The sequence below is a fragment of the Amphimedon queenslandica genome, unplaced genomic scaffold (genome assembly GCF_000090795.2).
Source record: "Amphimedon queenslandica unplaced genomic scaffold, v1.1 AMPQUscaffold_13501, whole genome shotgun sequence".
Classification (NCBI taxonomy): domain Eukaryota; kingdom Metazoa; phylum Porifera; class Demospongiae; order Haplosclerida; family Niphatidae; genus Amphimedon; species Amphimedon queenslandica.
Window position 1 is genome coordinate 90,098 of NW_003546263.1, and position 18,856 is coordinate 108,953.

The following is an 18,856-nucleotide window of genomic DNA, read 5'->3' on the forward strand; positions in this document are numbered from 1 at the left end:
TGTGGTCTAACAATAAGCAAGAAAAGCAAAGTTGGAAAAACTTTCGAAAATCCTCTTATAAAGAAGGAATCATCTATAGCAGTTACAACAAAAGGTGAATGATGGATATTTATTACGAGACAAAGGGAGAGGGAGACTATAAATAGTTAGGGACTCCTCAGCTGCTTGTAAAAATGGAGGAAGACTTCAAGTATCAACTGGAGGCACAGAAAGTTGAAGCCTCTAAAAAAGAAGATGGAGGATTGGCAACATACACTGATCCAACCGATGGCACTGTTTATGAATGGGATCCAGAAAAGAGGGCATGGTTCCCAAAAGTATGAGTCGTTGCTTACGAATATATATTATTTTAAGAATATTTCAGATTGATAATACTTTTCTTGCAAATTACCATGCAAGTTATGGGTTTTATCAGCCAGAGGAAGAGAAAGAGACTGAGAAAAAAGTTGAAGAGACAGCATCTGCAAGCAAGACAGAAACAGTTGAAGAGAGAGTGAGATCAAGTATTTGGATATAATTAATAATTACTGTTGCCCTATAGGGAGGAGGAAAAACTGATGGAACATCAGAGCCTGAACCAAAAAAGAAGAAAGTTAATGAGCCAAGTATGCATCTTAATGCATAGTCTTTATAAATTTTGCATTAATTGCCATTATGATATAGGTTGGTTTGATATTGATGAGAGCCACAATACAAATGTGTATGTGAGTGGACTACCACTTGACATAACATTGGAAGAGTTTGCTGAGCACATGACAAAATGTGGCATTATAATGGAGGATGATGATGGTATTAATATTATGCTTCTTTATAATATTATCTCCTTTTATTTCCTCTCTCTCTTTTTATTAAGGAGATCCTAAAGTCAAGCTTTATCATGATAGTGATGGGCAGCTCAAAGGAGATGGGTTGTGTTGCTATTTGAAAATTGAATCAGTTCAACTTGCCCTTGATTTGTTGGATGAGAGTGAAATCAGAGGAAAGAAATTATCAGTGAAAAGAGTATATTAAGCATTGTGTTTGTATGCCTTCTTATTTTCCTTCCTTAGGCTCAGTTTCAAATGAAAGGTGAGTACAATCCTTCTCTCCGGAAGAAGAAGCAAAACAAAAAGAAAGCCAAAGGAAGCAAACAAGAGAGGTACTGTATTATTCTCTTTTTTTCTTATTCTCCCATTCAAAAGGCTTTTGGACTGGAAGGAGAGAAAAGGTGATGGCAAGCCCAAGTTTAAGCACCAAAGAATAGTCATTTTTAAGCATCTCTTTGATCCAAAAGAATTTGAAGTAACACTTTGACATGTATATTATACATAATGTACTGATTTATAATAAAAGGTTGATCCTACACTTATCACTGACATAAGAGATGATTTGAGAGAAGAATGTTCAAAATTTGGTGAAGTTAAGAAGGTTCTTGTCTTTGATGTAAGATATAATCATTATCTACAATTCTACTTGAACATTGCTGTCTCTCTCTATAATAATTATAGAGACATGTTGATGGTGTTGCTTCTGTAGCTTTTAAGGAGTTTGAACCAGCAGAGGCGGCCATTACTGCTATGAATGGTCGCTATTATGCAGGAAGACAGTTGGAAGTATTCCTCTGGGATGGTGTCACTAACTATCAGGTTGAAAGCAATTACACATATTATTAATTCATTATAAACAACTAGACTATTAGTACTTTCAATTGGTATCCTTCAACTATACCTTTACAATGGAGTTATTATACTTTTTACTGCTGTAGATTGAAGAGACAGACAAGGAGAGGGAACTACGATTAAAGCAATGGGAAGAGTATCTCCAGTCTGGTGCTAGCAAGAGTAAAAATGATAATGGAAATACAGTTTCTTCAGAGACTACTGGCACTACTGCCACTGAACAATCTTCATTTGATAATAATAATACTTAAAGCTATGAATACATTTTAAATATCCTTGCTTGCTATGGACATTTCAGTATGGCATGATTATGACAGATTATAGAGTAGATTTCATTTACTCTATTATCTATGATTATAATAACAGATCTAGCCACGCCTATTAGTTGATTTAGCTACCGTATAGCGGAAAATTTTGGAGGGACTAAAATTTGGCGAATTGCTAAATTTTGGTGATTGGCGGATTTTAATTTGGCGAATTGGTGGACACGTGCATTGAGCATGCGTATAATGGATCAAAATGGCGGGTTTAATTTTGGCGAATGGCTATCAAAACGCCAAATTCGCCAAATTTAATTCCCTCCAAAATTTCCCGCTATACGGTATTAGATTTGCTCACATCAGTGATATCACATGCTTCCAGTCCGAGCTCAAAAAATTAAAATGGTGACTGTTCTTTTGTTGAAATATACTTGTCATACTCTACCAAGTAATGCCTTATTGTCTTTTGTCATTAAGTTAAAAATCATCTTTTAATAGTTCCAAAGGAGAAAGACAGGCCCAAAGGCTTACTCAAATCACTTAAGAGATTGTTTCAAGTTTTCTATTGGAGCATAGCACATTACTATGCTCAACACTCGAGCTACTTTGTATACCTACTAGTTGGTATTGGTTTAGTATCCTTATCATCAAGATATGAATTTTTTTATTTGTTGAAGCCAGCTGGCTACATTCACTCTATATATTATATGATATGGAGCACAGTCTTTATCAGTGACGTTATATGCTTATGGCTGTATATAAACGTCCTGATTCACATATTAACTGCTTATGGTAGATATCTAGAATCGTGGCAGTTAACAAGGAAGAAATATGGCCTTATTTTACCATTATCATCGGGGTTTTTTTGTTTATTAATTTCATGTTACTCAATATATTATTCATATAGTGATATTAGTAGGTGGAACGGAAAGTTTCATAAATATATGTTGCCCTCGTATTGGTTTTATAAGTTGTTGATGTACTCAAGAATTGCTCAAAATGTATTATCATGTGAGTAATGTACTAGTCACACCATGTTCATTGTAATTAACAGAATAATGTGATTAGCATTGTTCTATATGCACATATGTGCCATAATTAAATAGTCCCTTGGTGGTTGTTATATATACAATGAGGCTTTTGTACTTATTTTACGGCTTCTTTTAGATAACTAAATTTTTAATAGTCTGCTACTTTTTATGAATAATGAGCTGTTTATAAAAAGTTTCAGCCCTTTCCAATAATTAAGTTATTGGCATCAATTACCAATTTTTATAGTCTAGCTTTTTCCAAAAAATTGACTGAGAAAATTTTCATGGTGCCTTAAGCTTAAATTTGAAGCTGAAACAGCAATTACCACAATATATTATTATTTTTCCTAATTAGGTTTAATAATATCATTATCAGTTCCTGTAACTCGTTACTGGTTACGTCTTATGTCTCCACAGATAAGAGAAAGCATGCTTCATATACTACCATGGTATTTCTTCAATAAATTTGAAAGACTTTTAACATTAGCAACGATGCAATCAGTGATAACTAAATCAACGTATACAGAATTATTTTTAAGATTTATTGTTCTTCAAGGCTTTCTACTGTACATACCTTCATTATCGCTGACTATTGCAAATACGTATGTATTTCCTATACTTCACAATCCAAATACTGATCAGAAGATTGTAAAAGGAAAGGTCTATCATGGTAATCTTGACCTAGAGCCCTTGAGGGCAATGGTGACTGGCGTTACAACCCCAGTTGTTGACTATCCCAGTAGAACAGAATTGGTTCGAGGAGCTTCTTCTGAAAGATTTAAAAACTTCCTTCAACCAGCCCACAGTAGTCGCCAGCTTGATAATTCAATGCAAGATCCTAGAGGCAGTGCTGGTAGTAGAGGAGAGACTGTAAGGACTAACGCTCCATTTTCTTTTACTCGGCCCCCTGATGAAGGTGCTGCAGGTGATACTATTGATGATGTACCTATAATAAGCGATGAAAAAGAAGCTACAGAGAAGAGGGAAGAAGTACAGATTGGGACAATTGAAGAAGAAACAGAGGAGGAATTAAAAGAAGAGGAGGATACTAAACATAAAGAAAAGGAAGAAAGCACTCAAGATGAAAGAGAAATTCACAACGATGATGTTCTGCAAAATTTAGATCTTGTGGAAATCGATTATGCTAGTGTAGTAACGGAAGCTAGTGAAGAGATAAAGGAACTTTTAGTTGTAAATACTGATGAAGATGAGTCATTACATCCTTCACCAATTGATCAACAACACCAGTAATTAATTTTTGCACATATAAAATAAATTAAAATTAATTGTATAATATTGTTTATATTGTTGTTTTTGAGGCCTTGTTCTGTAGGGAAGTGTTTAATGATGATCCTGGCCTTTTTAACAATCTTTTGACTTTTGTTTGTGGCGGCTCTGCTGTAAGTGAACTTGCAGCTCTTGCTATTGTAGTGACATCTGGAGATGATGCTGGTTCAATGAGCTGCTTCTTTGTAGCTGGCAAATCTACTACTTCAGCATTAGGTGTTCTATTAGAAAAGAAAACAGGGAAAGCCAACAATGTGATTGATAACTTAACAATGTTGACATGAGATAGTAAGTTGTATACTGTATCAATAGTCTATGGTTCAGCTCAGCATTAATTAAATTGATTATTAATTATTCATCATTAATTCCCCGCCCCTTCGCTTCATTAAAATTTGAGGTCATGATAAGTTATTAATAATTTATTCGCGACTCGTTTTTATCAAGCTGTGAGTGATTGGATTAATGAACAATGATTGGAGTATTTCTTTTATTTCTATTTGCATTGATTATAATCATAGTAAAAGCAAGAGCAGCTCCTCCAGTAGTGCAGGAGGCAGCAGTAATGATGCCAGTACCAGTGGAAGAAACAGCATACAGGAATGATGTAACCACACTATCAGATAATGAAGAAGAATATGAAGTAGGATACTGGTGTCCTGATGAACCAATACAAGAATCATAGCAATATCAATAATATATTATATTGAATCTGCAACTATTTCTCATTATCAACTTGCTCACAATAAGCTAGTTCATTCCTCCCTGGTTTGCTCCGTGGCTCGTCACATATTCTTTCACTGTGTTTCCCCGTTTATGGAACTCTGCCTCCCATTGATCTCTCTATGTCTATCCCAAGTTTTAAGAAAATAATTACACTCCATTTTATTGACAAAGTTACTAATGTTTTTCAGACATTGCATCATGTATCCACCTTTCATCTACCACGTATTTACTTGTATTTTAACTTTTCTATATTGTATGTACTTTACTGACACCATTTACTTTCATGTATTTACTTGTATTTTGCTATGAACTTATCACAACATTAACTGATAAATAACTGTACTAAATATATTAACTTTTATTTTTAAAAAGAGTAAGCATTCAATGAGGTAAGCATAAAAGGGTGAATAGTCACTAATAGTGACTGAAGCATAGTTAGTAGCAAATTTAATACTATAGTTATTAAGGTTGATTGACTAATTGAATTGTTCAATAACATTAATAACTATTAATAGTAAATACAAGAGCAATATTTCGTGTACTGCTATGGCTAATCATGTATCTACATCTATCTACTTTTTCAGCACTTTCTCGTGTATATACATGAGTATCATGTATACATGTGCGATGTCTGACGTTTTTAATCCTTCTGATTCACATACACTACACACAGTCTGTCCATGCTCTAATTGTTTATGTACCGTATAGCAGTTTTATTTCGAGGATAATAATTTTCACAAATGGCCTGTATCTGGAGGTTCACGGAATTAATTTTCACGAATTGCCACTTTTCTACCATCTTGTACCGTATTAAATTGATTTTCAAGGAATTTAATTTCGCAAATCTTCAAAAATCTGCGAAATTCATTATCCTCGAAATAAACCTGCTATACAGTATATCTCTCCTATCCTCTTCTCCCTCCTCCTCTTGACTCCTTTTCTGTCTACATGTACTGGGTGGCAGGGCTAGACCCTGTCACTCCTTAGGGACTACTCCCTTTTACTGGGCCTTTACCCCTATCTGTTTCCACTAGTCCTATAAAATTCAATAATAATAATTTCTTTCTTTCTTGTCATTCCTCCTCCTTTTTGTTTTGTTAGTGTTATTGTTAATTTTTTGTTTGTTTTTGTCGGTGTTACTATTACTTGTTTTATTATTGTCTTAGTCTTTTTGTTTTGTATAATAATAATAATAATAATAATAATAATAATAATAATCACACTTTGTCTGCTGTCTCGGTATAATAATAATTATTTTCTTCTGTATCATTTTTGTGTGTATCATGAGTATTCTGCTTTGTATTTTTGCTTTGACTTTTTAAATAATTCATACTTTTATAGGCAAACACAGACCCACAATGATAAGTGTACGGTATGCATCATGTTGCAATATTGTATGCACAAATGATGCAGTACAATGGATCAAGATTATGTGTAAGAGTGACTATAATCTCTCTTACATAATTTTCTAACATGGTTAACATGATGGCATATGTATAGAAATTAATGTAATGCAAAAAGATACTATGTACACAAGTTAGGATAAGACCCACCCAATAGCCTCTAACATCAATATCTGCAGGTAGTGAAGGGGCGGGGTGAGACTATACAAGAGTGGATTGGTATTATCCAACTTATGCCATGCATGTATGTACATATGTTCATATACCTTTTCCTATTGGATTTTATATCCTCCCATTTGTTAGTTATATCAGTCTCGTCCCCTCCCCCATCCAACCATTCCATACTTGTAAGATCACTGGTCTCTTTGGGTGGAGTTCTTAACCTCTTCTTTCGCCTCATCTGCCGTGACCTTTGTGGGCGTGGTTGAACATGAATGCGAAACAGATATAGGAGCCTCTCACGGCTTGGAAGTCCATCAGAATAAACTGGTATTGGTATCTGATACTTTGTCAAAATCTCTGTTAGTGATTGATTAGAGAGCATTTCAGGATGCTGTAGATCAAGGCCTTTTTCACTGCTTTTATTGCCTCCCTCGTCCTTCTTTTTGTCTCCAATACCTTTATCTATTGGATCTGGTATCTCCAAGTCCATATTTTCCAATATTAATACCTTTTCGCTCTCTCTGCATTTACCCCACTGTCTCTTCCTGACCTTGGTCGGTGACGCCATTTTTATTTAAAGTGCGCATGCGCACCAAGAGCCCAAGCACATGTTCTGATTATTCTCTTTTCATTGAGGGAAAAAGGGAGACATAGGATATAAGGGAAATGGGGTTTCAGAAGGTAATGCAGAGCTTTATGTATGATTAATGATTCCCTTTTATCTGTAGGTCATCATAGTTGATGCCAAAGACCATCTTTTAGGAAGATTGGCCTCCATTGTTGCCAAACAGTTGTTAAATGGTGAGAGAGAAACTGAGATTTTTAATTTTTTTATTTGATTTTAGGCCAAAAGATTGTAATTTTACGGTGTGAGTACATCAACATAAGTGGAAGCATTTACAGAAATAAAGGTTGGCGGTACCGGCACAATTAATTATTAAAAATATTATTTATTTATTTTTAGTGAAATATCTGAAATTCCTTCGTTTGCGCTGCAACGTAAAACCGTCTCGTGGTCCGTTCCACTTCCGTGCTCCAAGCAAGATATTCTGGCGTACAGTACGTGGCATGCTACCACATAAAACTGAGAGAGGAAAAGCCGCCCTTGGAAGATTAAGTGTAAGAACTAATGATTTAATTATTTTCGGTTTATGAACCTTGTCATGTACTTTGCCACGTAAAGTGGGTTTTGTATGTCAGTAATTAAAATTAATGAATTATTTTATTAGGTGTACGAGGGTATTCCCCCAATGTATATCAAGAAGAAGCGTGTGGTTGTGCCGCAAGCATTGAGAATACTAAGACTAAAGCCAGGAAGAAAGGTAAGACGCTACACAAATAGAATTTTTTAAAATTCTCATTCTCAGTTTTGTGTACTTGGAAGGTTATCGCATGAAGTTGGATGGAAGTACAGGGTAAGTCACATGACTGATGTTTTATGTCGTAGCTCCACAGTCCACACACACAGCGTTTCCCACAAAGCATGCTAAGTGAGATAAACAGGATGAGCTTCATGAGCTGACAAGCACTGCAATACAGTACATGCTTTTTGAGCAACTTTAAAAATTGATAAAAAATCCAAATGTGGTCGGAATCAGCTCAAACTTGATACACATTATAAGAACATGTATATGTATCAGAAAAAAATTATAAAAATGGAGAATTTTCTCCTAGTCATTTGTGATGGAATTTGGCCTGAGACCAAAGGCTATAGCCTTTGGTTATTAGCCAGATTTTTGAACAACTTTAAAAATTCATAAAAAAATTAAATTTGATCAGATTCAATTCAAAGTTGATACACAGCATAAGGACATGTATTTGTATCAGAAAAATTATAAAAATTGAGAGAATTCTTTCCTTGTGACTTTGTTGAAATACCTTATACAAGGCCTTTGGCCTAATTTTTAAGCAACTTCACAATCCACTGGCAAAAAGTAAAATCCTGTGGGAAACTCTCTTCATTGTTCACATATCTTCTTTATCTTGTTATTGACCGAGTGCCATATGTTTGTGCAAGTTACAGGTGTGGTTCATGTCTTTGATTTGTCGCAATTACAAATTAGCCTCCTCTACTCATTATAATTTGTTTTCAAACATTGCAGAGATTTCACTCGTGTTTCGTTGTATTCTTATTATTTGGATGGTGTTTTCCTCCTCCCTGTCTTTATTCTCTAGTATATTATGAAAATATTGATCCTTTTTATTATATGGGGCAGTATGCGGGTGTGATGCTGTAACTTTTGAATTGTTTGTTTTTGTGGTATAACTAAACTTAATTAGACAGCTGGCCCCTACTGAGTGATTCAGTGTTTATTATTATGACTTATAAACATGTACATGTACGTATTAATTTGGAAGGGTCAGTACGAGACAGAGTCACACGATCAGCTACTTTCTTCGTGTTGTTTGTGTGCTAAGTACTCGTTATATCAATCAGTTAATATTGATATCCACACTCCTGGATTGATTGTTAGTTCCATGAAGTGTCACCTATACGCTGACATTCTCCTCTGTACATGATGTTGTGTTGTTATACTTTTAATTGCTTTTATTATTATAATAATTATTGTGTTTTAGGATGTTATGAAGACGCTTGAGGAAAAGAGACAAGCCAGGGAAGCAATTTATTATGAGAAAAAGATTAAATTAGCTGTGAGTGCTAAACATAGCAATGATGTAATAATGTTACTAAATATAGAATGGATTGAACTCCATGTATTAAATTAGTCGCTCTTGGTTTAAATTCTTTTCTTTTTCTCTCTCTCTCTCTCAGCGTTTGAGGACAAGGGCTACCAAAGATGCTCAGCCTAAAATTGCCGAAATCAATAAAAAGTTAAACGCAATGGGCTACGTCTGATCCAAATGAAACGAAAGAGAAGAACATGTTTTCATATTTGATATTGTTTTATGGATTAGTCTTTACCACAATGAATGATAATAAATTAATAACAACAAGAATTTTAAAAGAGAGAGAAAGAGATAGGCGATATGACAGTGATGGAAGGAGGGGATGTTCATGATCGTGTTTCTTGTTTAAATTTCGGGGGTTTGTACGAGTGGGTTTTCTTTGCTTTCTTGGGTCCTTTGTTTTGAAAGTCTCTCCAACTTGTCACCCTCTCAACTCTTGAAGCCTGAAAAGAAAAGATTCAAAAACATTTCACTTTTAACTCGCCAAAGCATACAGCCCATTCCTGTTCATACTCCTTCACTCGCTTTATCTTGTCTTTCTCTTCATCCTCCATCTCTTTAAATCTCTTTCTATGAAAGAGAAAAGATGGCAATGTTTTTTAACGAGCTTACTTCTCAGTTGTTTCTCGCTCCTCTAGTTGTTTCTTTCTAATATCATAGTCGACAAATAGCTTTGTCATTGTTTTTCGAATCATTTCTTTCTTCTGTGAAGAGGAATAAAAAATGGCATAAGCACTCTCTCCATTATTATCATTCATACCAGCTCAGGATTTTTGTCCTCATCAATAAATTTGATTCCTCTCTTCTTATTTTCTGCTCTCTTTTCCCTCAACTACTCACCCTCATCATTAACATCATTTTGAAATTTTTTTGGAATTACCTTTTGATCGGTAGTTGCAACAGCTTCTTCCCAAATGCTTTTACAGTACTCAAGCTGTTCGGGATCTTCTAATGTCTTGTATGCTTTGTTTACAGCTGGAGAAAAAAAGGGGAGAGGTCTACGTTGCATTTTCCTCCTCTTACCTTCAAAAGCAATTTGAGCTCTCTCTTTGTCATCATGGTTCTTGTCAGGATGTACCAGAAATGACAACTAGTAAGTAAAGTCATGCAATATGGATGTGCATGGGATATGATATCTATTCTTGTTACTTTACGATATGCTTTTCTTAAATCCTCAGGACTAATTTCTGGATCAATCAGCAATACCTAACAAGTATGCCAGGATAATAAATAAATAAATAATAATAATGGTACAAAAATTAAATTTACATAGACTAAATGAATGCAATTCAAACGTTAAAAATTCCTGCCCATAGGATGTAATTTTACCTCATAAGGATTGAGATTGGCATACTTGGCCCCTTTTCTGAGCAACCTATCTATCTGCTGTGTACCAGTTAAGACAGAGTCTCTCTTTTCTATTTGCTTGACCTATTTACAATAAATTTTAAAAAGAATTTCTTGAATTATAATTATGCTTGACCTCGCTTAGGAAGGCACTAAATGCAGCATCTTCACCTTTCTCATCACTCTTAGCAGCCATTTTGCCTAAATTATTAATTGGATTTGATCATGAATAATTTGATTGACACGCCTACTCAATTATGCGCGAGCGACCGTTTGTCTGCACTTTGGAATTTGCATAATAGATAGGGAGCGAGAGAAGTTTCCACTACAGCTATGCCTATGCCCTCTTAGTTACCACTCTGTCCTCCTGTAATAAAACTACACAACAATGCCTACTCCTTCTCTTCCCGCCTCCCTGTACAGTACTACCACACTTCTGCTCTCTTTCCTAGTCTTGCTGCAACTAGCTCTTGCAGGACTAGCCCTAGGAGATTGTGATGCCACTCTCGACTTGCTTGTGAGCGAAGGAAGCATCGAGGAACTGTCTAATGTGACAGATTCCCTGACAGAAAGTAAGCATATTGGAATTTAAATGTCAACTAGCCTCATCATTTTGATCAAAATTATTTCTTGTTAAAATAATATTGTTTGTTGTGATCTCAACTGACTGTGTCAATAGTGGAAAGGATTGATTAATTTTTTATAGCAGTAGACTATTTCTATTATGTTTTTGACCTAATATGCTGGTGTTGCCTTTGTGTTCATAAAAAATAGGGCCTCCGTGTTATTAGAGAAAAAACCGTCACAATTGAGGGCTCATAGCATAAACTGATAACTCACATCATATGACACTGTGTGAGAGATACTAAGAGTTTATGGCCCTATATCTCTACTGCTATTATGTACTATTTTGATAAGAGTTCAGCTTAATGAGGTATTGATTGTAGAATAGTTGATACAATGTACAACATAATGATACTAACAATCTTTAAGTCTATATAATGGCTGCTAGATACTCACTCCTCTTGGCATTCAGTATGTTTGCTTCTTTGTTTTACTCTCTTGTAATGTTCACTCATTCATTTAATTTTTCACTCCCTCTCTCTCTCTCTCTTTCTCCCCCTCTCTCTCTCTCCTCTCACTTTTCTCTCATTAACTCTCATTCATGACAGTAGTCACAGTACACATTATAATATGCAGTGCATGTGTAGGTGTGAGGATTATTATTATGCTTCGCTAGTTTTGTATGTACATGTACATGTATGTATTCATTGGGTGGGTGACTGCGTTAATAATGTAAATGTATGCAATGTATCAAGTGTATATTTATACGTGCATATATGGCGTCTGTATAAATTTGCTTGTACCCATACAAGTAATGGTAGCGTGTTATTATATACGTATGTATCGAATTTCACCTTCTTTACTAATATTAAACCACACACACATGAATAGAGTGAACCTGTTTGTCAGAGGATTGAACCCTGTGTTGATGATAATATAATTATCACTTTCGTTATTCTTTCCCTATAATATCCTCACTTGTTAATTTTTATAGTTCTATCCATTATGATAATGATGTAATGATATTCCCATTGACAGGTTCGTCAATATTTATAATAAGGAATGGTACGAGTCGCGTACTCAGTAATGGCTACCTTCAAGTTAGTGATACTGGTCAATCATTGGATCCTCTCCCTCCTTCAATTCATGATATTACACTTGAGCTAACACTCAATGCTGATAATAAAGTAAGTCCCTTAAGTACACCATCACATAAGTCACCACTATAAACATGAGCTCAATCACATTTTAACGCTAGTGACATAATGTTTGTTATACAGTATAGTCCTTCTATCTCTCTTTCTCTCTCTGATCTCTTCTCTTTTGAAGTTATTATTAATTATCAATAGACATTTACCATATTAGCCATGTTCTTCTGTTGATCTCTTATTATCAGCTGTTTACAGCTACCAACTTTCCCTCCTCTGCAACTTTCTGTACTAATAATGTCTCATGATTGAGTACACACACACACAGTGCAGTGCCTAGTACAGTATCATTAGTAGTGAGTGTATGTGGCTAATTGGGCTTATTTGTAGTTTTACTATAATCAAGTTAAATATGACATGTCAACTAATGGAGATGTGTTTATATGTTATATCTCTTTTCCTTCCCTTCTCCTTTGCACCCTTTTCCATTTATGCTTCTTTATTCATTTTTATTATCCCACTCTCTCCCCCTCCCTCTGTCTCCCTCCCTCCCTCTCTCCCCTCCCTTCCTCTCTCTCTGTCTCTCTCCCTCCCTCTCTCTCTCTGTCTCTCTCCCTCCCTTTCTCTCTGTCTCTCTAGGTTCAGTTCCAGTACTTCATTTCACAAACAAATAATGCTGTTTCTCCTTCTCTCTCAATCCCTCCAATAGTTACTACTGATACAGGTATAGTAATCAAGCACATTCATTTGTTAGTATAATTGTCAATGAGAGATATAGGAAGAGAGAGAGAGAGAGAGAGGAGAGAGAGGAATAGATAGAGAGATAGAGACAGAGAGACAAAGAGTAAGCTATGGTTGAGTAATTATAGCTTCCTATTAAAATGCCTAATGACACTTAATTCTGAGTATTTAATGTCATTCCATTGCCACGAGTGGTAGCTACGGGCATATTTTATGCATCAGCATAATAATACCATACAATAGTGTACATAAAGTGGAGTGATGTGCTCTAATTAAATCATAAGGCTAATTAGAGAATACCTGTCTATATAGTTCCACCTCTCCCTCTTCTTTCCTAATTACCTTCTCCTCTTCTTATTAGAATTTGATTTATTGCTCCATTGCAACAGAGCCAGTCCCGTACTAACAGCAGTCACCGTTCAACTAAACCTCACTGTTGATGAGACCTGCACTTTGATGATAGAATTTATCATCCAAAAAGACTGCAATAATCAAAGTATGAAGTTAATGTGTACATTCACATCAGACCATTTACTTATAATATTATAATTTTTGTGTGTTTGTGTGTGTGTGTGTGTGTGTGTGCATTATGGGATAAAGCAATAATTATTATTTATTATTTTTAATAAATTAACTGTATGATAACACATGTAAGCTCTTGTCTGGTGGTCAATTGATCACTAGCATTCACACGCTAACTTTATTGATGACATATTGTGTGTGTGTTTGTGTGTGTGTGTGTGTGTGCGCGTGTTGTCTATCAAAGATAAGCTTATGTTCACATCAGAGAAGATGGGGAACATATGCTAAAATACTTGTAGATAAAGAAAGCAAATATTCTTTGACAATATTTGCAAAAATATTTGTGTAATGTATGATATATTAGCTGCATCGTATAATATACGTTCTGTTTGCTTTTTCTCAACTCTTCCACTCTTAGGCATGTTTGTATCAGACAGTTCATCAGCGAGTGAGATCATTCCTCTACCAACTATTTCCTCTATAAAATCATCTGAACTCAATCCTACCTCAACCCTCTTTTCATTTGAAACATTTCCCCCCTCACCCTCTACTTCCTCTTCTTCTCTTGATCTGATTCGTTCCTTGTCTACTAGAGGAGCTAGTTCAACTCTGTCCCTTTCTCTCTTTTCCTCATTTTCTTCATTTAGTTCAGTGACAAGCTCTCTCTCATCGTCAAGTGGATACTTAGCTGAGACCACACCCATAACCACACCAACTTTGCAACCAACACCTTCATTGTCATTATCAACAACTTCTTATTTTGCTACATCTTCTAAAGATATTGAGTCGACAGTGACCACTCCCTCATATTCGACGTCATTACAAGTTTCGTCTATTTCGTCATCATCATTTAATGGAATCACATCATCAAAAAACACGCCCTCTGCTATGACCACGCCCTCTGTTGTGACCACACCCTCTGTTATAACCACGCCTATAATGACCACACTCTCGATATCAGATGTATCTTCATTTTATTCTACTCCCAGTGTGTCTGTTAGTCCCACAGATGGTAATTGATTATTAAGAATACATTATGCTACTATGAGGTTTTAATGTGGATTACATTACTAGTTTACTACTGACATGTACATACATGTACATGTACATGTAATTCAATGACTAATGTACATTACATGTAGTAGAACCTTTCACCAGCTGTCACTTATTATAGTCAAACAATGCAATGCATTAGTAGCACTGTAGTCCATTTATTCCTCATTATATATCACTATCCATTTATATTAAGATTTCATTACTCGTAAAATTCTCTCTCTTTCTCTTTCTGTCATGATTGTCTGTTTCTCTGCAGAGGCTGGCTCATTGCCCTGGGTCCTCTATGTGGCTGCTTTTGGTCCCATTGCTGGTTTCCTTGCTCTCTGTATTCTCATCATTTGTCTGTGTCTCTGCTGTATACGCTGTGCCAAGAAGAAAGGAAGGTAGCATTGCATTCCATTTCTTTCCACTTTCATACAAAAAACTCTATTTGATTTCTGCATAATTAGTTCAGTATATAGTTATCAATTCTAACTCTCTCTCTTTTTCTTCTAGCCAATCATTTGCTGATGATCAATATGTTGAGCCATTCAGTTATTACGGTGACAATTTCGAAGACGATGTCAATGCAGACAAGTACAAGAAGCTTGAGGCACCAATATCAGTTTGGACCAGTGAGTCAATACAATACCTCCACCTACTGGTATCTATTACTACTTTAATTGTTATTCATTCATTCTTTAGGTCTGCATTGGGGCTCACTGACATCACTCCCTCTCCACATTCAAACTCTTGTCCGCACTATTAACATTGACAGGAAGAAGATTGCTATCACCAGCACCTTTCTAAGAGGTTAAACCAATAATAATAATAATAATAATAATAAAATTATTATTATTATTATTATTATTATTAACATTAACATTAATATGATGATGATGATGATGATACTATTCTAGGTACTCACGGATGCCTGAACAGAGGTATACTGATGATGGATCGTATCAACCCATCCAGTGAAGATAACGTTGGAACCGTCATGAAAATTATGACAAGTGAGAATAGAATCATGTAATACAATGATACTATGATACTACTGTGATACTATGATAGGTGTATGATATGTTACATACTTACTATTATTATTATTATTATTATTATTATTATTATTATTATTATTATTTCAGGTCTAGGGGACAGAGGTCACAGAGAAGACATTACTCATTTCATCGATCTCACTACGTCAATGCAAGGACTAGAGCACGTCAATATACTCCCACTACTCGGCCTCAGTATTGAGGACAACTGTGTACCGATAGCGATATACCCACTGACAGAGTATGGTAACCTTCACTTTACCCTGGAGATGTGTAGGCTGTTACCTCATGAAAATCCTCTCTCGGTTAGTGAAGTATACTAAAACGCACTAGAGTATACTAGAGTATACTAGAGTGCACTAGAGTATACTAGAGTGCACTAGAGTATACTAGAGTGCACTGGAGTATACTAGAGTGCATGTATATTAACAAAAGAATTTATGCATGCACTTTAAGTTTAAGAGGAATTTTAATTTTGATGGTTTAAAAAATCTATTTCTCCCTTTAGCCATTCACAATTGATTTAAAAATCAACTTCTCTTACCAGCTCTCTTCAGCGATGACCTTTCTTGCCGATAAGAAGGTCATTCTTCAGGACCTTGCCCTACGTAATTGCTGGCTTGACGCTAATTTTGTGCTCAAACTCTCGGACGGTGCTCTCTTTCAAGACTTTTATCCGGAGTGCTACACTAGCATAAAGGGAGCGGTAAGACCAGTCAAATGGTCAGCCATTGAGACACTTCAGGAAGGACTCATTACTATACAGAGCAATGTGGTACGTTGATATAATGTTGATGGATCGTTATTTATAAAATGACATTTTTTGCAAATTTTTAAAGTTGCTGTACTATATAGTACAGGGTCCCAGCCAAATTTCATCAAAAATGACTAGGAGAGAATTTTTCATTTTAATAATTTTTTCTGATACACATACATGTTTTTATGTTGTGTAGAAAGTTTGAGCGGATTCCGATCAAATTTAAATTTTTTATGAATTTTTAAAGTTGCTCCGAAATTGGGCAAAAATCCCTGTACTATAGTACAGGGTCCCCAGCCAAATTTTGTCAAAAATGACTAGGAGAGAATTATTTATTTTTATAATTTTTTCTGATACATATACATGTTTTTATGTTGTGTAGAAAGTTTGAGTGGATTCCGATCAAATTTGAATTTTTTACGAATTTTTAAAGTTGCTCCGAAATCAGGCCAAAATCCCTGTACTATAGTACAGGATCCTCGGCCAAACTTTGTCAAAAATGACTAGGAGAAAATTCTCTATTTTTATTAAATTTTCTGATGCATATACATGTACATATATTTATGTTGTGTAAAATTTTGAGCTGATTCCAATCAAAATATTAATTTTTAAAGTTTCTTCAAATATCGAGTACAATTATTTCATTCAAATTAACCTGTAGTAGTATAGTGACTTCAGCTCATGTTCTGTCCCTTTTTTCCTCTAGTGGTCTTTTGGTATTGTAGTGTGGGAGATATTCTCTGTTGCTAAAGAGCCGTACCTTGATATACCTAATAAGAGTATCACATCTCATCTTATGATGGACGGTAGACTAGGATCACCTTCTGACGACTGCCCTGACAGAATGTAAGTTTAATAATAATAATAATAATAGTAATGATGATGATGATAAAATATATTTTTATCATTCATCAATCAAGCTTGACTATAATTTCTTTTTCAGTAATAATACACCCACTATTACAGTACTATTATTAAGTATTAATGTTATTATAAATTATACTGTCTTGCTATGTATTTTTAGTAACTCGCTGTTGTCGTCTTGCTGGCACAAAAGAGGAGAGGAGAGACCACGTTTCTCTTTCATTAACGAAACTCTTTGTTCTCTTAACAAGTCATACTCGCCCTCGCTGGCCCTCAGACGTCACATGAACCCGTCCCTCCAAGAACTGACCACGCCCTACTCTGCCACGACCTTCGGCAAAGAGAACATACAAGTCACAATAGAACCGTCTGCAACGGAAAACAGTTTCGATCACTCGACCCCACGTCACAGCAATGGTAACGCAGTCGGGATAAGCGGAGGAGGATCAGGAGAATGGTCTTTAAAGAGAGGAAGTGGAGGAAGAAGAGGAGGAGGAGGCAGTGACTTACACTTGAGTGGGACCAACAGCATAGGGCGAGGTAGCAAAGCAGAAAAACTGAGCTTGTCCTTTAGTATTTTAGACGATTCCATTGGATCAGGAGAAGGGTCTGACGAAGAAGGTGACGGGTCGTTCCCATCTACTCTCAAGTCCCGTGTCTCGGTTGGTATCGCCCCTGCTTCCTCACAGACAGAAAAAGCCGAGAGTCTAGCAACACTGCAACCCTCCTCGCTGAGCCCCACCCTAGCCACACCTACAATACTACCTCCTGCTAGTCCTGACATTGCAGCCTCGACGACAGCAGAGTCTGCTAGCAGTCGGAGCAGTATACTAATGCCAGCTGCTGTATCTACTGACAGATCAAGCTTCTACTCGACTGGTATCGACAGCATTAGCACAACATTCTCCACTCCCCTGCCTCACTTGCTTGGCCACACCCCCAGCATCAACGGAGGGATTGAAATGAAGTCTTACTCTGGAGGCGGAGACCAATCGGAGCTCCGCCCACAAATGATGACCACTCCCATTAAATCGACTGACTCTGGTATTCGGAGTGACGAGGAGAGCTCTGCTTCGTCAAAGTCGTATGATTCCGGTCACGTGACTCGTAAAACAGAGTCTTCTAGTAGCATTAGCAATCAAGCCCCTCCCCCTGCCCCACCCACAGAGAGTACCGGAATACAACTAAGAGATCCTAGGACGGAGGCCCTAAGGAATTCTAATTTAAGAGACTCTGATACAAGCCACGTCAGTCTTGGACTAGGTGTGACGGATTTTTCTTCGGAGCTTTTGGCTGCTTTTGATAACTTCTCATCTTTCCAGTCGTAATAAAGTGACCTAGCACTGGTTTAACTGGTTGCCTGCATGTATGTGTAATCTAATTTGATCGAGGGATTGTTTTATATAGCAATTCATTTTGTGTCAATTCAATTCATTCTTCTCTTTTATACCTCCTCACTCATGCATTCTCTCTCTCTCTCTTTTTATTAATTTTATTATTATCATTATCATTCTTTTTCTTATATATCATTTCCGAGTGTTGTTTTTATATTAAACATACTAACTCTATATGAACCTTCATGATACTTATAGACTTAGATATTGTGAT

At 36.0% G+C, this 18,856-nt stretch overlaps 6 protein-coding genes across 6 annotated transcripts; 4 read left to right on the plus strand and 2 right to left on the minus strand.

Moving 5' to 3' along the window:
• Position 1: 1 nt before the first annotated feature.
• Positions 2-1,958, plus strand: LOC100639094 (HIV Tat-specific factor 1-like). Its single transcript, XM_019993095.1, has 11 exons — positions 2-94; positions 147-317; positions 365-493; positions 542-605; positions 664-789; positions 854-1,002; positions 1,050-1,138; positions 1,182-1,281; positions 1,333-1,422; positions 1,488-1,625; positions 1,745-1,958. Exons 2-11 carry the CDS (start codon positions 174-176, stop codon positions 1,907-1,909), a joined length of 1,194 nt encoding a protein of 397 aa, XP_019848654.1. The 5' UTR covers positions 2-94; positions 147-173; the 3' UTR covers positions 1,910-1,958.
• A 307-nt stretch (positions 1,959-2,265) lies between these two features.
• LOC109580195 (uncharacterized) lies at positions 2,266-4,315 on the plus strand. Its single transcript, XM_019993099.1, has 3 exons — positions 2,266-2,366; positions 2,417-2,929; positions 3,305-4,315. Exons 1-3 carry the CDS (start codon positions 2,291-2,293, stop codon positions 4,198-4,200), a joined length of 1,485 nt encoding a protein of 494 aa, XP_019848658.1. The 5' UTR covers positions 2,266-2,290; the 3' UTR covers positions 4,201-4,315.
• LOC105316687 (uncharacterized) lies at positions 4,116-7,098 on the minus strand. Its single transcript, XM_011411773.2, has 2 exons — positions 6,629-7,098; positions 4,116-4,457 (listed from the first exon to the last, which is right to left on the minus strand). Exons 1-2 carry the CDS (start codon positions 7,090-7,092, stop codon positions 4,250-4,252), a joined length of 672 nt encoding a protein of 223 aa, XP_011410075.2. The 5' UTR covers positions 7,093-7,098; the 3' UTR covers positions 4,116-4,249.
• Positions 7,099-7,113: 15 nt separating this feature from the next.
• Positions 7,114-9,476, plus strand: LOC100635426 (60S ribosomal protein L13a-like). Its single transcript, XM_003383999.3, has 8 exons — positions 7,114-7,205; positions 7,253-7,325; positions 7,370-7,435; positions 7,489-7,643; positions 7,754-7,846; positions 7,892-7,939; positions 9,102-9,176; positions 9,298-9,476. The coding sequence occupies exons 1-8, from the start codon at positions 7,191-7,193 to the stop codon at positions 9,379-9,381; spliced, it is 609 nt and encodes a 202-aa protein (XP_003384047.1). The 5' UTR covers positions 7,114-7,190; the 3' UTR covers positions 9,382-9,476.
• On the minus strand, positions 9,418-10,797 carry LOC100639219 (dnaJ homolog subfamily C member 8-like). Its single transcript, XM_003384029.3, has 9 exons — positions 10,696-10,797; positions 10,542-10,643; positions 10,362-10,418; positions 10,236-10,302; positions 10,093-10,187; positions 9,973-10,044; positions 9,825-9,916; positions 9,707-9,782; positions 9,418-9,655 (listed from the first exon to the last, which is right to left on the minus strand). The coding sequence occupies exons 1-9, from the start codon at positions 10,753-10,755 to the stop codon at positions 9,539-9,541; spliced, it is 738 nt and encodes a 245-aa protein (XP_003384077.1). The 5' UTR covers positions 10,756-10,797; the 3' UTR covers positions 9,418-9,538.
• A 43-nt stretch (positions 10,798-10,840) lies between these two features.
• LOC100639346 (uncharacterized) lies at positions 10,841-18,845 on the plus strand. Its single transcript, XM_019993098.1, has 13 exons — positions 10,841-11,131; positions 12,162-12,310; positions 12,911-12,995; positions 13,374-13,508; positions 13,953-14,546; positions 14,847-14,973; positions 15,086-15,204; positions 15,275-15,382; positions 15,490-15,585; positions 15,718-15,932; positions 16,136-16,402; positions 17,091-17,230; positions 17,409-18,845. Exons 1-13 carry the CDS (start codon positions 10,948-10,950, stop codon positions 18,574-18,576), a joined length of 3,387 nt encoding a protein of 1,128 aa, XP_019848657.1. The 5' UTR covers positions 10,841-10,947; the 3' UTR covers positions 18,577-18,845.
• The last annotated feature ends 11 nt before the right edge of the window (positions 18,846-18,856 follow it).

What these genes read in the sequence shown, in the direction of transcription:
- LOC100635426 (XM_003383999.3), top strand. An exon ending in AAGCATTTACAGAAATAAAG is followed by an intron (nt 7,436 to 7,488) that starts GTTGGCGGTACC and finishes ATTTATTTTTAG; the next exon opens with TGAAATATCTGAAATTCCTT. An exon ending in GACTAAAGCCAGGAAGAAAG is followed by an intron (nt 7,847 to 7,891) that starts GTAAGACGCTAC and finishes TCTCATTCTCAG; the next exon opens with TTTTGTGTACTTGGAAGGTT.
- LOC100639219 (XM_003384029.3), bottom strand. Translation starts at nt 10,755, where the DNA reads ATGGCTGCTAAGAGTGATGAGAAAGGTGAAGATGCTGCATTTAGTGCC. An exon ending in TAAGAAAAGCATATCGTAAA is followed by an intron (nt 10,303 to 10,361) that starts GTAACAAGAATA and finishes TTTACTTACTAG; the next exon opens with TTGTCATTTCTGGTACATCC. An exon ending in TTGCAACTACCGATCAAAAG is followed by an intron (nt 10,045 to 10,092) that starts GTAATTCCAAAA and finishes GAGGGTGAGTAG; the next exon opens with TTGAGGGAAAAGAGAGCAGA.
- LOC105316687 (XM_011411773.2), bottom strand. Translation starts at nt 7,092, where the DNA reads ATGGCGTCACCGACCAAGGTCAGGAAGAGACAGTGGGGTAAATGCAGA. An exon ending in ATAAAATCCAATAGGAAAAG is followed by an intron (nt 4,458 to 6,628) that starts GTATATGAACAT and finishes CTTTTCTAATAG; the next exon opens with AACACCTAATGCTGAAGTAG.
- LOC109580195 (XM_019993099.1), top strand. Translation starts at nt 2,291, where the DNA reads ATGCTTCCAGTCCGAGCTCAAAAAATTAAAATGGTGACTGTTCTTTTG. An exon ending in TACTTGTCATACTCTACCAA is followed by an intron (nt 2,367 to 2,416) that starts GTAATGCCTTAT and finishes ATCTTTTAATAG; the next exon opens with TTCCAAAGGAGAAAGACAGG. An exon ending in TGCTCAAAATGTATTATCAT is followed by an intron (nt 2,930 to 3,304) that starts GTGAGTAATGTA and finishes TTTCCTAATTAG; the next exon opens with GTTTAATAATATCATTATCA.
- LOC100639094 (XM_019993095.1), top strand. Translation starts at nt 174, where the DNA reads ATGGAGGAAGACTTCAAGTATCAACTGGAGGCACAGAAAGTTGAAGCC. An exon ending in CAGAAACAGTTGAAGAGAGA is followed by an intron (nt 494 to 541) that starts GTGAGATCAAGT and finishes GTTGCCCTATAG; the next exon opens with GGAGGAGGAAAAACTGATGG. An exon ending in GAAGAAAGTTAATGAGCCAA is followed by an intron (nt 606 to 663) that starts GTATGCATCTTA and finishes ATTATGATATAG; the next exon opens with GTTGGTTTGATATTGATGAG.
- LOC100639346 (XM_019993098.1), top strand. Translation starts at nt 10,948, where the DNA reads ATGCCTACTCCTTCTCTTCCCGCCTCCCTGTACAGTACTACCACACTT. An exon ending in GTCTGTTAGTCCCACAGATG is followed by an intron (nt 14,547 to 14,846) that starts GTAATTGATTAT and finishes GTTTCTCTGCAG; the next exon opens with AGGCTGGCTCATTGCCCTGG. An exon ending in ACCAATATCAGTTTGGACCA is followed by an intron (nt 15,205 to 15,274) that starts GTGAGTCAATAC and finishes TTCATTCTTTAG; the next exon opens with GTCTGCATTGGGGCTCACTG.